The sequence below is a fragment of the Bombyx mori genome, chromosome 8, assembly GCF_030269925.1.
Source record: "Bombyx mori chromosome 8, ASM3026992v2".
NCBI lineage: Eukaryota > Metazoa > Arthropoda > Insecta > Lepidoptera > Bombycidae > Bombyx > Bombyx mori.
Window position 1 is genome coordinate 6693878 of NC_085114.1, and position 16473 is coordinate 6710350.

At 34.6% G+C, this 16473-nt stretch overlaps 1 protein-coding gene and 1 long non-coding RNA gene across 2 annotated transcripts in view; one reads left to right on the plus strand and one right to left on the minus strand.

Annotated features, from left to right (window-relative positions):
• Nucleotides 1–12985, minus strand: part of LOC101742418 (arf-GAP with coiled-coil, ANK repeat and PH domain-containing protein 2) — a 33863-nt gene extending 20878 nt beyond the window's left edge. Inside the window, exons 1-8 of the mRNA XM_038012501.2 lie at nt 12781–12985; nt 12549–12665; nt 11164–11337; nt 9657–9741; nt 9098–9241; nt 1772–1867; nt 619–875; nt 171–287 (exon numbers count right to left, since the gene is read on the minus strand). Coding sequence (XP_037868429.1) covers nt 171–287; nt 619–875; nt 1772–1867; nt 9098–9241; nt 9657–9741; nt 11164–11337; nt 12549–12665; nt 12781–12833 — 1043 coding nt within the window. The 5' untranslated portion in view covers nt 12834–12985. The remainder of the gene's footprint in view (nt 1–170; nt 288–618; nt 876–1771; nt 1868–9097; nt 9242–9656; nt 9742–11163; nt 11338–12548; nt 12666–12780) is intronic.
• On the plus strand, nt 2862–8788 carry LOC119628799 (uncharacterized). The gene is made up of 3 exons (XR_009973656.1): nt 2862–3362; nt 3853–6347; nt 7427–8788. It is a non-coding gene; the product is annotated as an uncharacterized LOC119628799 (long non-coding RNA).
• Nucleotides 12986–16473: the final 3488 nt, after the last annotated feature.

A 16473-nucleotide genomic window follows, 5' to 3' on the forward strand; every position in this document is an offset into this window, starting at 1 on the left:
CAAAGCCAGAGGCATAGTCGAAGTCTGCCATTTAGACTATATCATATCATACGCTTTTCAACACAAAACTCCATGATAATAGGTGTATTCGTTATTTCGTGATTGTCGAACAAGTATTCTGAACAATACTTTTTTTCATTAATTTATTCTATTGTTAATCTATTACTTACTTAGATGGCGACAATACTTCGAAACAGAATCTTCGTTCGCCGTCGTGAACCGGCTTCACTGTACATAACCTTAGGTCTTCTTCCATCACCGTTACATTCAATTCGCCCGTTCTTTTTCTACAAATAAAAAGCAAAAGCTAAATGTATTCCTAGTTTGATAATAAAATATTTACTAGGTCTGTGCCTTCCCCGCTGACTTTAAAAAGTTTTTAAAAGCCATAGACAAATACAGCAGAAGTGCTGCCATCTATCATTATAACGTTAGAAACTTAAACTTTATGGTCAAGAAGCTGAATAAACAGGATGATTGTACATTTAATATCCAAAAGCGTATATTCTAAAAAAAAATTGTAAATTGCTTTAGAATATCTCGGAACAACATCAACAAATGACCGACTAAAAAGAATGAAAATAATTACGCGCATACAGCAAATGAAGTTTTTGGTACCTGTAAACAAGTCTGTTGTCATATAGATAAAACCATCTTCTGTTCCAAGTCTTGAAAGCGTTCGATGTCCGCTTGAACAAGTAGCCTTGCATCCTAGGCAGATTTTTGAGGCAAGGCGTACTCAACAAACCCTCTTTTGAATCGCCTTCGGAATTTGTTTTACAGCTTGGCAACACTGTGTCTTTACTGTTTACAATCGTATGACGATTCTCCATCTCTTTGTCTAATATTTTTGTATCGTTACGCATTGTTGTTATCTAAAAAATTTATTAAGGTTTGTTTCAGATTATAGAAATCCGGTCACGCTTCGCTATAACTAATCTAGGTATATTAATACTGGTTACATTTCAACAGTTCACATATAAGAAAGAAGAGACTTGGCAGTACCGATGATTGATGATATAATAATGTAAAAAAAATATATTTTCGGCCTGTTGTAATTTGGTTTAAAATCATACGAAACACGAGAACTAATACGAGATACGATCACCAACGCTTTTTATAAAACGAGATGAAAGCCTTTTAAATATATTTTTCGAATCGTATATATTAGAACCGTTTTTTACAATATTTTTCGCTAAAACTACGTAGATACTGTAAAATGATATATTCCGAACCTCGGAAATATACAAATGTAAAGAATTATATTAAACACAATAGCAAATTAAATAGTAGTTTTAATCATAAAGTAGTTTTAATCATACCTCTGTTAAATTTAGTTTTCGTACATTAGTCTAGTAATTTGTTTCAATTTCGACTGAGAGAACAATTATTAATAAGTATGATAATTGCTAGAGGTCGATTATGCAACAAAATAAAAAAAATCTATACGCGAATCCGAAAATGATATTCTGATGTCAATAATATTTCAATTCGAGTTTTCTTGATATATTTTTAATCCTGTACACGGGCAGACAATATGTTAGCCCACCTACTGTTAAGAGGTCACCGATGCTCACAGACATTGGATTATAAATAATCCTTATCCCAAACATCAAAGGTAAACGCTTCCGGGCAAAAATAGGCATGACGCTAACATCGAGTTTACGACATGTGACCAGTACGATAATTACGCAAATTTCGAAATTTTGCAATTTCCTTTTGTAATACTCGAAGGAACATCATTCATCATCGAAATCTTACTTGTTCGTACCTCATCTGCCGTTGACTTGAGAAACGGCTCCAGGTCCTCTGTCAGATCGGCGCCTTGGTGATAGTAAGTGCAGCACGCTTGTAAATACGACAGAAACTGTAATATAATATATATTTTACATTATTACAAGTTGATTTTGATGTGTCACATGTCCATGCCTATTCCTGCCGTGAAGCAGTAATGCGTTTCGGTTAGAAGGGCGGGGCAGCCGTTGTAACTATACGGAGACCTTGGAACTCATATCTCAAGGTGGGTGGTGGCATTTACGCTGTAGACCCGGTAACGACTTAACACCATGTGGGCCGTGAGCTCGTCCACCCATCTAAGCAATAAAAAAAAACGTAGCTCGTGTAGTGTTCGAATAAATTGAAAGTTTTTAAAATTATAACGATTATTCATTGAATAGCTTTATGTAGTAATTATAGTCGTATTTATAAATGTTCTATTGTTGTGTCTGTAAATTGGTCGTTAGTTTTTCCTCTAGTTAACCCATATCTAATAAAACAAGACGTACCAAAGATACATAGTAGTAGTTTTATTTTTGCAACTCGAAAGGCAAAGGTGTCCGTATGAAAGATATATTTACAGCCTTGTTTCTAGAATTGTCAAACATGTTTGACAGAAACTGGGACTCTTATCTTAACTTATCGTTCCAAAAATAAAGACGACGGTTTATTTTTACCAATACTTATCAGTAACATAAACTGAGCATGCCCATTATCCATACAAATCTCTACTAAAAATCTTAACTAATAAACCAATTTGACCCGATCATTCGTCAGCGACAGAATTAATGCGACTTTCTGTCGGACAGAGCTAACATGATTTATGTACAATTGTACATATTATGTCCTTTCACAAACGTGATCTGATTCATATATTTGTGTACGTGAATTTATTTTACCAACACTTATCAGTAACATAAGCGGAGCATGTCCATTATCCATACAAATCTCTATTAAAAATCATAACTAATAAACCAATTTGACCCGATCATTCGTCAGCGACATCATTAATGCGACTTTCTGTCGGACAGAGCACAGACATAATATGTAGAATTGTACATATTAGGTCCTTTCACAAACGCGATCTGATTCATATATTTGTGTAAGTGAATTTATTTTAACAATACTTATCATCAGTAACATGCACTAAGCATGTCCATTATCCATACAAATCTCTACTAAAAATCTTAACTAATAGACCAATTTGACCCGATCATTCGTCAGCGACAGAATTAATGCGACTTTCTGTCGGACAGAGCTAACATGATCTACGTACATCTTTCACAAACGCGATCTGACTCATATATTTGTTTAAGTAAATAGCATTTTTTTATCTAACAGGCAGAACGCTTTTTACTTCAATATTTACCAAGCGAATTAACGTCTAAGTGAATCACTGATCGCAATTAGTGCGCAGTGTTTCCTTTGAATGATGATTCATGGCCGAACACATGAACACATTACGCGATACTACAATTTGTTTTGAGTGTAAATAAAAAGCAACAAAAAATCTTTTACGCCAATCAAATTAAGAGAATTCGATCTGTATGTAGCCTCTGCGGGATCTGGTAACCGCTTAACCACAGGTATACCAATATGCTCGTCTGAGCTAAGAATAAAACAGATGAAATCGAGGTAACCATCGCAAATATGCGCCGTTACAAAACTATCGTAGGTATTCTTGGGATCCAATTAAAAATAAAATATCTGATAATTGGATTTGTCTGTAACATAATTTTCTTAATTTTTTTTTATTGCTTAGATGGGTGCACGAGCTCATAGCCCAACTGGTATTAAGTGGTTACTGGAGCCCATAGTCAACTTACAACGTAAATGCGCCACCCACCTTGAGATATAAGTTCTAAGATCTCAAATATAGTTACATAGTTATTTTAATTGATATACATTTATAAAAACGTATTACATGAACTAACTCACCAACTCTCGATGGGAGTTTAAAGACACTGATCAACTTCAAAATACTTTTAAATTCGTCACAGACCCATCAGAGTATGAACACAATTGCACAAAAACAGTTCGATAAGATTCGAAAACACAATACATAACTGTTTACAGAAGAGGCTACCGACGGATAGACGAAACGACGCGACCAATCTTGCTTCGAGTGGGCGCGTTGCAAAACTTAGGATTCTATGACATTGCAGTACCTGCTAAGGAATCCTTGGCTTAAATGGCGGCCGACGTGACCGAAGCAATCGTGATTGTGATTCACAGCGTAAATAAAACCAAAAAAAAAAAAAAAGATAACTGATAAAACGATTAACACTTGCTCTATCACTATAATCGCTTAATATGTTGAAAGTCCATTACGTATTTATTAATCTGTTAATAGAATAATAAAACCGATCTCGTCAAATATTATATCTACTTTCACCGTGTTACGAAACCGGTTAATACTGGTCTTGTTCGTTTGACATCGTACAGTACGAAGAAAACTTTTTAATTCTTTATAAATTGACTATATTATACCTATGTTTTTTTCGCCCTACTTATTCGCTGGAAGCCTAAGAGGCTATTCCCGCTAGGTCCGGACGTGGTAGGTGAGCTTACGGGCTCAATCAGGCGGATTTTGGTATGACTAGCCCTAGCAAGAGCAGTGCTTCGCAGAGTCTACCACCGGATCGAAATCGCGACCCACTGAGAAGATCCGGCGAAAAACTCAGTGGGCTATATACCTATACCAATACACACACTTTATGCACTACGCGATAAATATATAATACTATTCCGTTTATTTTTAATGCAAGATCAACATTTAGATTTAATTCGGGATAAAGTAATAAGTATTTGTTTAATATTATTTTTTTCAAAAAAATAGCCGTTCTTGGTTATGGTGATGGTATACTTTATCGTTAATATAGAATCATTCATTGTGTGACTACGCGCTATTAAGTTTTCCTTTGTATTTAAATACAATTATCTGATAAAACCGATGTAATTTTCCCGATAAGCTAGTAACATTATATTAGTATCAAATAATATCAACATATTTTTCCAATAACTTCTAGTAAAAAATCAGACATACTTCAAGACCTTCATTATTAATTACGGTAATATTATGTTACTTTGAACACAATCTAATTCAGACACAACAAGTCGATTAAAATCTATACCTACGTATATGTTAGTTCGGCTACGTATGTTTTATTACGACACGCAATTCGCCTCTATTATTATTGTGTGAACCTCCCGGGCTCTACTGTTTCATCACGAAGTAAACAATTCACATGAGTCACGTTTTTTTTTTTTCTAATTACAATACGATGCACGACGTCTCTACTCTAACACGTCAATCCGAATATAATATTTGATCCGGTAGTTTTATTTTATTTTATTTGAAACTAACGACCCGCCCTTGCTTCGCTTCGGAAACTGTAATTTATTATTGATCATATTGAATATTCTCTTATACAAATCTGGTCCTGACAGTAACAAACACAATAAAAAAAGATCGTAACAAACAAAAAATCTAATTCCTCTTCTTATATTAATGGTTCATTATTTTGGCGATAATGGCTTAGAAATAAAAGGTAGATATTATGCTGTCAAGGGCTAGGATTATTTGAGATAAAAATTTCAATTTTACAATAAATACGTGTCAATCCAACAGTTTTTGCGGCGCACGCAAAAATAGCTCGCAGATGGTAGATCTTTTTTCCTTTTCATTTGATACTTATCGTTATATTTTGGGTAATTAACACTATATTTTTATAAATTACTAGCTGTACCCGTCCGCTTCCCGGGTCATTTAAAATTAACATTATTATTTCTCACCCCCATAAAGATTCTCATCATTAACGCCCCCGCAACTGGTTTAGGGAGTCCAACACTCATATAAATATTAACCTATCCATTAAGTACATGTAGTTTCTACATGGATACCAAGTTTCAAGTCAATCGGATGCATGGTTCAGTAGTTATAACGGAATATCCGTAAAAACCACATATTAGTTTTTTTTTTTTTTTTTATAACAACTAAGAGGCAAACGAGCAAGACGGGTCACCTGATGGTAAGTGATTCACCGCCGCCCACGGTCACCAGCGTTTACGCCAGTGCGTTGCCTACCCTTCAGGTAAGAGTATGTAGTATAGATACCCTATGTGTTATTTTGATGTTTAAGCTTAGTGTCATATTTATTTAATCCGAATCCACGACCTAAAAAATAAGTTTCAAGCTTTTAGCTCTTTCTAGGAACTTTACTACGTCCCCTAATTTCTTTCGATTTCGTATCCCCGTCCACATTTCTCCTGGAAAACAATCCAAGTTGGTCAAAATCAAAGTTCCAATGCAATTGGAATATTAACTTGATTGACATAAGGTGTCATTTACGTTATGTTATCTCCGCTAACCAATTTATATCAAATGGACCGCGAGCACGTCTCACTATCTCAGCTAATAACAATTGCATGCCGATTCGTTATCAGCAGCTATGACATCATGAATGGGTTAATAAACGGCACGTTATAATATGTTACCATGTAGTCCACAACATGTGCATTATTATCGAGTGCGCGTGCATGCAGGTGTACATAACAGTGTAATTAGAGCGGTAATATATTTTTTTTTAGTTACTTTTATTTTATTTAAAGTACACCTTTAATTCCGAAAGACCAAAGCCTCTTCAGGATATGAGATTAATAGGTGCAAATAAAAGAACACTGAAAAGTTTTCATTTTTTTTTTATTGCTTAGTTGGGTGGACAAGCTCACAGCCCACCTGATGTTAAGTGGTTACTGGAGCCCATAGAAATTTACACCGTAAATGCCCCACCCACCTTAAGATATAAGTTCGAAGGTCTCATAGTATAGTTACAACGGCTGCCCCACACTTCAAGTCGAAATGCATTACTGCTTCACGGCAGAAATAGGCGGAGCGGTGGTACCTACCCGTGCGCACTCACAAGAGGTCCTACCACCAGTAATTACGCAAATTATAATTTTGCGGTTTTAATTTTTATTACACGATGTTATTCCTTCACCGTGGAAGTCAATGGTGAACATTTGTTGAGTACATATTTCATTCGAAAAATTGGTATCCGCCTGAGATTCGAACACCAGTGCATCGCTTGATACAAATGCACTGGGACGTCTTATCCTATAGAACACGACGACTTCTTACTTGAAAGTACAGCATTTAGTAGTAACGTTGTCAGAATTAAGTATTTTCATGTGTTTTTACGCAGGCATACATAAAAGCAATTACGACGCCTACAGCCTTGATAAACACAACACTAAAGGGCTATCAACAGACAATAAGTTACTTCTATATTATGATTTCCAAAGCCTTGAAATATGAAAACACAGGGTCAAGTTCCGAATGACTATGACACGCGTAATAACTTCGAGCAAAAAGCGTGTCATTAATATTGTTTTTTTTTTCTTCTAAATAAAATAAATTTTGACATTGCTAAAATATTCTCTAGAAAATTTCGTACAAACGTTCATTTAAACAGTCTTTGGTAGGTCATCGCACCAATGTAAAAGTTCAAAAAGCGGATTTGACTCTGTTGAAGAAAACGAGGTATCTAGGACAAACGCCGCGCCGCAATTGGGCGAAAACAACTTGTCAACAGCCGATTTACACGCGTGAATACGATGCTAATGCCGGTCATTATTTCGTAAAATACAGGGTGGAGGCAGCGGTGTCGCCTTAAATCGTACCACAAATGTACAGGGTGTAATTTTGGGAGGCTGTATACAAGCGACAAGATAATATTTAAGCCCACTGAGTTTCTCGCCGGATCTTCTCCGTGAATACCGTCTCCGATCCGGTGGTAGATTCTACGAGGCACTGCTCTTACTAGGGCCAGTGTTAGCAACACTACCGGTTTGAGCCCCATGAGCTCACCTACACGTCAAGGTGAAGGTGAAATAGCCTCTCAAGGTAATCAGCATAGGTAGGAAAAAATATATTTACACATTTTAATGGTTTGCAAGTTTATGATTTAAAAAAAGTTCATATATTTACTACACAATGTATCTATCATAAATAGTAAGATAGCACTATTCGTTGAATCTACGATTTACTTGAGTTAAACGTTTTGTTGCTCGGGATAGATTCATTTTCCAAGTGGAACTATAAACGTATACATCGATTTTACTTTTTAATTTTTCCCTACTTATTCGCTAGTAGCTTAAGAAACTATTCCAGCTTCGCGCGGACTCGAACGCGAAACTCAATAAGGGTTGTGTCTATAGGTTAATACATCGGATACGTGGTACGTCAGATGTAAAGCCTTCGTCAAACAGAACGCGTAATTAGCGCGCGTCAGAGCGCTAAACCGACGCCGCGCTATGACGCCGAGATGTGTTGTACTACTATGGTAAAATACCGTCAAACAGAGAAACCGCGCTATAAGTACGCAGCGCTCTGTCGCGGCGTTAGGACGCTTTGACGTCAGGCGTTGTAATTTTTTACAAATTTTATGTTAGCGTCCGAGTGAATGTGTATTAAAATACTAGATAATGCCCGAAAAAATTATATAAATAGTTAGAAAATACCCATGCTTATACAATGCCACATCTGAATCACTCGATTTCTTAATACTTTTCAATTTTCACACTGCTATCGAAAGGCACTATGATTTGCCGAATGCGCTGCGTCAAGGAGCGTTAGACTCATCTAGTCAATTTGAAGAGCGCGACGATAAGTACGCGGCGCTAAGTACGCGTTCTGTTTGACGAAGGCTTAAAGCAACCTATTTAGCGTTACTATCTATACTAATATATAAATCTACAGTGGTTTTTACGGATGTTACGCTATAACTACTGAACCATGCATCCCATTGACTTGAAACTTGGTATCCATGTACAAAATACATGTACTTAATGGATAGGCTAATATTTATATGAGTGTTGCACTCCCTCATAATAATGACAATAAATAATAATGTTAATTTTAAATGCCCAGCGAAGCGGGCGAGTACGGCTCGTATTTTATATATATTATAGATTTCTATACCAGTATATTTTATGTAATAAATAATTTTTAATTAAAGAGTTTTCGAATCTTTTAAATATTATTTTACTAATTTTGTATGTATGTTACGGATATTTGATAGCCTTTTTTGTAGAGTCCGATTAACATGAAAATTTTGCACACACATCAAGCGCCGACAACAATATAATATTATAACACGCTCTAATATTCCGACCAGAATCGACAGAATAAATGAGGAAAAATTAAATGTTGTTTCTGTTTGTTATTTACGCGTATTATTTTAAGTACCTAATTAAATTACTTTTTTGTTAAGTAAGCTCTTGAGGTATGTTTTTAAAATTGTACTACTGTATAACTCACCGTCGCCAATATCTCGTGTCGTTTTCTGGCCTGCAACATTGTGATCTTCTGTACATGATCGAGAGCTGTGTGACGGAAGCACGACCTTGTCGCGAGCAAGAGATTCACTACCTCCTCTACATCGGCGGACTTATGACGAGATACCTAACACAAAAAAAAGCGATTATTAAAAAAAACATACATTACAAAAAGTTAAATTAAATAATGGCTAATGTTGTTTTCTTTCGAGTTTCATTGTTGCTTATGATGAGCAAAAATAAGAGACAAAATAAAAAACAAGAAATGTTCTTATTGAATACAATCGGGCTTGTAAATGCAAACATTATTCAAACTAATTTTGACGACAATCTCATGTTTTATAGCCCTAATTGTTTCGATACTTTTCTCTTGTCAATTTGAAACTTGTAACGAATAATCTATTTACTTAATGCTCTAGGAAGGAGTCCCGGCTTCATAGAACGCATTACACGATAAAGTTTGGTGGCTTTTTATTAAATGTCAATGTGGTCAGCACAAAAGTCTTTCAGAAAAAGTAAACATGTTATGATATTAAACATACCTGAGAATTTCTAATTAAAGCTAAATCAAGATCATTCGAGATTTTATCAAAATGATGTTTGCTCTCCTTCACTCCTTTGATATCCCTGTAATAATGATAACAGTGATGATGTGACTGACGTAGCAGTTCAAACAGGATGTGGGATGTCTGTCACGTAAATATCAGTCAATTACTGAATGGTTCATGATTTTTTGTTTAACAATAGCACTTAAAAATAAGCATTGGTGTGCATAGACAAACTGATAAGACAACTGTTATAGATACATATATACAATACACTGTGACACTATCTGCTGTAACATGATATTTTTTATTCTTCATAAAGTTTATTAAAATTCACAAACCAGAAAGAAGATCGAGTACATAGAAGACGGGTTGATCTTACAGTATTTTTTCATAAGAAAATAATACAGGGCATTGCAAAGAAAAATTGCTATAACTGAACATTTTAATTTTGGCTATCAATTAAAAGAAAAGCAATGCACCTATAACAAAAGTAACATAATTTAATGTCTCTGTCATATTTAGATCAACTTAAGCAATATGTTGTTGATACATTCATTTTTAATAGTTGATATTTTTTTAAAGAATAATTACTTAACATAATTCTGAATGTTTTTCTTTGAAGTTTATTTTGTTGCATAACACATGATCTAGCTATCTTAGCATGAAGTTATTATACATCAAGTGAGAACTCCAGGGCTTAAAATTATTTCTCTAAGCCATAATAGTTTGCTGGCTGATAAGTCTGCTGACCATGTTTCACACTCAACGGGCATTAGACTATGTTAATATTCGAGAAGTTACTGAATTAACAGCATTAGCATATTATAACACTATTTCTATATCGCGAAGGGAGGACTCATGTAGGCTTATAGTAAGCCCAACCATAGTCAGTGTTTCAGTGTCTTCTGAATAATAATTTAATATAATTTAAATAATCCATTTTTAAACCATAAAACAAGCAAGCTGTGCACTGTGCTCATGTTCAATAAACAAATTATGTATATCCAATAATTAAGTTATTTTTGGAGTCAATGGACATTTTCAACAAAATTATTAACAAAAGAAATTATTAAGTTATAATTGAAGCTACTTCTATAGTATGATCTCACTTTTATTATTCTCAATTATTTGTAATGTTTTCAGTTTCAGTCAGTTTTTGTAGCAGTCCTTTATTAAGTTAGTCTAAGCAAGTCTAGAAATAAAAACATGAATCCAAACATCAAGTAAGCCTCATGCAAATATGAAACATATCTTTGAAAACAATACTTTCCAATGCTTTTGATAAAAATAGATGTCATCCAAAAATTAAATCACTCATTTAGATATTTAGAGTAATAAACAAGATATTGTATTATTTAAACACACCAGAATTAAAGTGAGCTAAGCTGAATGTTAACAGAGATGTGAAAACTCATATTTTTTATGAATCAAATAAGTATTAAAATGTCATCGTTTGTCCTCCATTCTCAAAGCTACTTAAAATCATTTAAAAAATCCTTACACCCTTATAAATGCAGTGAGATTCTTTATCACAGTTCGGGAAACCTGGTCCAGCAATATTGAATGAAACTTGGTCATCTCCTGCAGAGCATGTGCCATACGGTTCAGTGGTGCCATCACTGTTGGGTCTTCTGAGAAACTTCCGGTCAAATCCCATAGTGCATTTGTAAAGGTACTGATAAAAAATAATGACGTTTTTGATCAACATACACCATTAAAGTAAAGGGAACATCGTCAAAATTTATAAAAGGAGAGTGTGGCAATGTTAATTTAGATTTTGTTTTTCTAGATCCTAATCCTCATGTATTCATGACAAAATTACTCTATCTAAAATAATCACTTACTACAACTGAATAAGCCTTCCATATTACAGATTAAAATCACCTTGAAATACTATGTGGTGTCTTATCAAGTGACAACATTTAAATAATATAAATAGTAATAGTACAAAAACAATGATTTAATTGATTTTATTTAAGAACTTAGATCTTGTCTACTAACACTTTATAACTACTCTCACCAAAATCATTAAGTATATTATGAACAAAGCAAATTGTCAAATCAAGGTATGTATACGATTTTATATTTCAACAAGAGGTCCTACCACCAATTTGATTTTTTATTATACAACCAGGTGAGATGTGAGCTCGAACACACATGAAACAAAAAAAAAAGTAGCCTATGTTCATCAGGGATAACGTCGGTTTCTAGTAGAAAAAGAATTTAGGTCAAATCAGTCCAGTAGTTTCGAAGCCTATTCAAAAAAAACAAACAAACAAACAAATCTTTCCTCTTTATAATATTAGTATAGATTGTTCCTCAAAATTTCCACAACTTACATAGATTCAAAATTTGTGCTTTACCAATTAATGTTATTGGACATATTATTATTGTACATAGCAACAAAATATATCGAGGGGTGAAAGACTATTTGGTTTAAGAGACATTTTCACTTCTTTACAGGAGAGCCATGTAAAGATTAAAAATTTGAAGAACAAAAATCGTAACAAAAAACTTCTACAGCTATTCGAATGGAGTAAACTTAGAAGTTCTTAGAAGTTCAATTAAAAACATTGAACTGTTGATGCCAATACCAAATAAAATGCGCTTTTAATTACAAAGATAAATGTCACATATAAAGCAAAATGTAACTTATAACAAATAGACTTTCACCCCTCAATATCATTCATTCTTTTTTGTTTTAATTAGTTATTTCACTTTCAATAATTACTGGATATTAACAATTTTGCAGTGGGTTAAAATCACCATAATTTATCCAATATGTTAGAAACCTAAACTACATTTTAAGTGAGTGTTAGACTATATTTATTCCATGACAATGTTATTAGGATGTTAATTAAAGAAAAATTCGTATAATAAGTTTACCCTCTGTGATTCATATAAGTCTTTCCCGTTTCTATCATTATGCTGCAAGCTTTCAGTACCTTATCTAGCTTTTGTTCTAGCCCATCAATATTTGCTTCTTCGGTTTCTAATTGCTCTCTGTTCGATAAAAACAAAAATGTATCACTTAGTATGTTTAGCACACACGAAATTTCACTTTCATTGTTAGTTTTGTACATGTCCACAACATTATTAGAAAATATGTTGTATGTACCTGAACTTTGGAGAGTCCCTAAGGCACTCATCAAAATCAATCAACGGTTTCATTTTATCAATAATTTGTCGTTCTTTTTTTATATATTTCACATTAAATAGCGCTAAGTATTCACAATATTTCTCCTCAGATTTCAATTAATCAGTTGTGCAACTGATTTGAGTTAAACACTAATAATATGTGTATAATCTATGCACTAAGTTGTTTTTTTTTTAATTATAAGACCTGGTAACATAGACCATTTAGGTCATATATTATTTGGAAAATGTTTATTACTTTGTGTTGGAAGGTCGTGATGCTGTCCACGTATAATTGTCTATGATGCACTATATTTGAACAACACAATGTTTTCAAGTATTTAATTTACGTTTTAATTAATTGCTATAGCCGCTAGTCCACCCTATCAGTGGTAGCAGAGCGTGGTTACATAAATATCTAGTGGCAAATGGAAGAAGCATATTAAAATTTAAAATAGTAAGTAAATGAGAAAATAAAAAAAAATTAAAATGAGCTCGAGTATCAGAAACATAGAACCGCTGACAAAATCAAACTATGATACCTGGTGCTTACAAGCACAGGCGATTCTCGTAAGATACGATTTATGGGAATACGTTAGTGGTGCAAAAGCGTTAGCGGCAACTACGACTGCCGAAGAAAAGAGTGCGTTCATAAAGGAAGACTTAAAGGCAAGGTCAGAGCTAATTTTACTTATATCTCCACCAGAACTGAAACAAGTTAAAGGGTGTAATACATCCAAGGAGGTATGGGACAAACTTAAGTCTATTCACCAAAGTTCAGGGCCGGCAAGAAAGGCTACGTTGTTAAAGCAGCTAGTATTAAAGAAAATGACTCCACAAGAAGATGTGAGAGACCATCTCAGTAATTTTATGGATGTAGTAGGTAAATTAGAAGACATGGATGTCAAAATTCATCCAGAGTTATTAAGTATAATGATGTTGTACAGTTTACCTACAAATTTCGATAGCTTCCGAACGGCAATTGAGTCGAGAGATGTTCTACCAAGTCCTGACAGTTTAAAAATAAAAATCGTAGAAGAATACGAAGCAAGAAGGCAAACCGAAGATAATGAACCTCAGGCTTCAGAAGCTTTCTACACAAAGACGAAGAAAAAGGTACAATTTTGTAAGGATTGCAATAAGAAAGGGCATTCCACAGAAGCTTGTTGGTCAAAGAAGAAACCCAATAACCCCAATAAAACTAAAGGTCAAGAAAAGACATTTAACATCTGTTTAACAACAGGAACATCGAAATGTAAAGGCAATTTATGGTGTCTTGACAGTGGCTGTACGTCACATATGACGGGTGATAAAAGTTAATCCCCGCGACTGACACTCTAAAGCTAGCTTCAGATAAACATACGACCGAAGTTAAAGGGAAAGGAAAAGCCGAACTTTATACAAAGGATCGACGCTATAAAATTAGTCTTTCTGACACATTATATGTACCTGATTTATCGAATAATCTAATTTCTGCAAGCAAAATTACGGATCATGGCTATAAGGTTCTGTTTGAAGAAGAACAAGCCAGTGTCATAAAAGGCGGGAAAACTGTATTAAAAGCTAACAGAAGAAATAGATTATACTATCTTGAATTTGATAAACCGGAAGAGACAGCAAACTTCGCACCTAGTGATGAAAGCGAAATTATGAAATGGCACAAGAAATTAGGTCACATCAATGAAAGAGACCTAAAAGAAATGGTTAAAAATAAAATGATGCGAGGACTCGACTTTAAAGAAAAAACTTTGGGTACCTGTGAGACTTGTATCAAAGGAAAATTTTCCACTCTACCATTCCAAAGCCATGGACAAATAATCTCTACCGAAGTGCTCCAGATAATTCACAGTGACGTGTGTGGCCCATTTGAGAACGAATCAATGGCCGGATCAAAGTATTTCGTAACATTTATTGACGATTATACAAGATACTGCTGTGTATATTTCTTAAAAGAAAAGAGCGAAGTAATCGATAAATTCAAGGAATATAAAAACTTTGTTGAACTGTTTCATAAGAAGAAAATTCAAAATCTACAAACTGATAATGGAGGCGAATACAGGTCTAAAGCGTTTGATAAATTCCTCAAAGATAACGGTATAAGCCGAAGACTATCTGCACCTTATACCCCCCAGCAAAACGGCATGAGTGAAAGAAAAAATCGGTCGCTGATGGATAAAGCTAGATGTCTGATGATAGATGCCAATATTCCTGCAAAACATTGGGCAGAAGCAGTAAACACTGCAAACTATTTAATAAATAGAAGCCCAGCAAGAGCTCTCAAAGGCATTTCCCCATATGAGAAATGGGTACAACGAACACCATCAGGAAATCACCTACACGTATTCGGAAATAGAGCGTTTGTGATGAACAAAAACCGAAGAGGAAAATTCACAGCCAAAGCGACAGAAGGAGTATTCTTGGGATATGCGGAATATACAAAAGGTTTTAGAATATATATACCCGAAAGGAATGATGTTGTTATCAGCAGAGATGTAAAAGTAGTCGAAAAGATGCATTATAGCGGTACTCCTGCTGAGAAACGCGAAGGTCTTACTCCAGAACCTGAAACAGAACAAATTGAAATTCCAGAAAAAAGAAACAACATTAATGAGAACTTACCTTTTCAGGAACCTAACCCCCTTTATTCCAGCTCTAGTCAAGATCATGTTGATGAACCACCTCCCTCAAGTGGAAGACCACAAAGGGACGTGAGACCACCAGCATGACCAAAGATTATGAGTTAAGTCGCTGCGTGACCATGTTTACGTCAGAAAATAATGACGACTATGACTGCTCTTTACTAACATACAAAGAAGCTGTGACTGGCACCGACAGACGAAATTGGGAGAAGGCGATACAATCTGAAATGGAATCATTACAGAAAAATAACACCTGGGTATTAGTAGACAAGTCAGAAGCCAAAGGACACAAAATACTGTCGAACAAATGGGTATTTCGGATTAAAGATGACGGTACGTACAAGGCTAGATTAGTCGTACGTGGATGCGAGCAGAAAGGAAACCTGGATTTCGAAGACATTTATAGCCCAGTAGTAAGTCAATCTGCATTAAAAACTTTATTAGCAATTGCCGCATCTAAATCTTACTACTTCATGACATTTGACATCAAGACAGCTTTCTTATACGGAGAGTTATCAGATGAAGTTTATATGAAATTGCCTGTTGGCTATGAGACTAACTGCAATACTACTGAAGTAGTTTGCCGATTAAAAAAATCTTTGTACGGATTAAAACAAGCTCCATTTACATGGAACAAAACTTTTACCCAAGCGATGTTTGATTTGGGATTCAAGACAATCAAAACAGATCGATGCGTTTTCATAAACGAAGATAAGTCAATAATAATCGGACTATTCGTTGATGATGGACTTGTCCTAGGAAAAGATAAGAAAAAGATCGAAGCTATTTTGAAGAAACTTGAAACCAAATTTCAAATGAAAAAGAATGAAAATCCAAGTACTTATCTGGGTATGGAAATAAAAAACTCAAAAGAAGGAATAATTCTTACTCAGAGATCCTACATAAATGACGTACTGGAAAAATACAACATGAAAAATGCCAAACCTTGTGACACGCCCGCAAGTAGCGATTCAAAGTCGATACAGGAAACTGCCCAGGAGAAGGAATATCCCTATAGGGAAGCAGTGGGAAGTTTA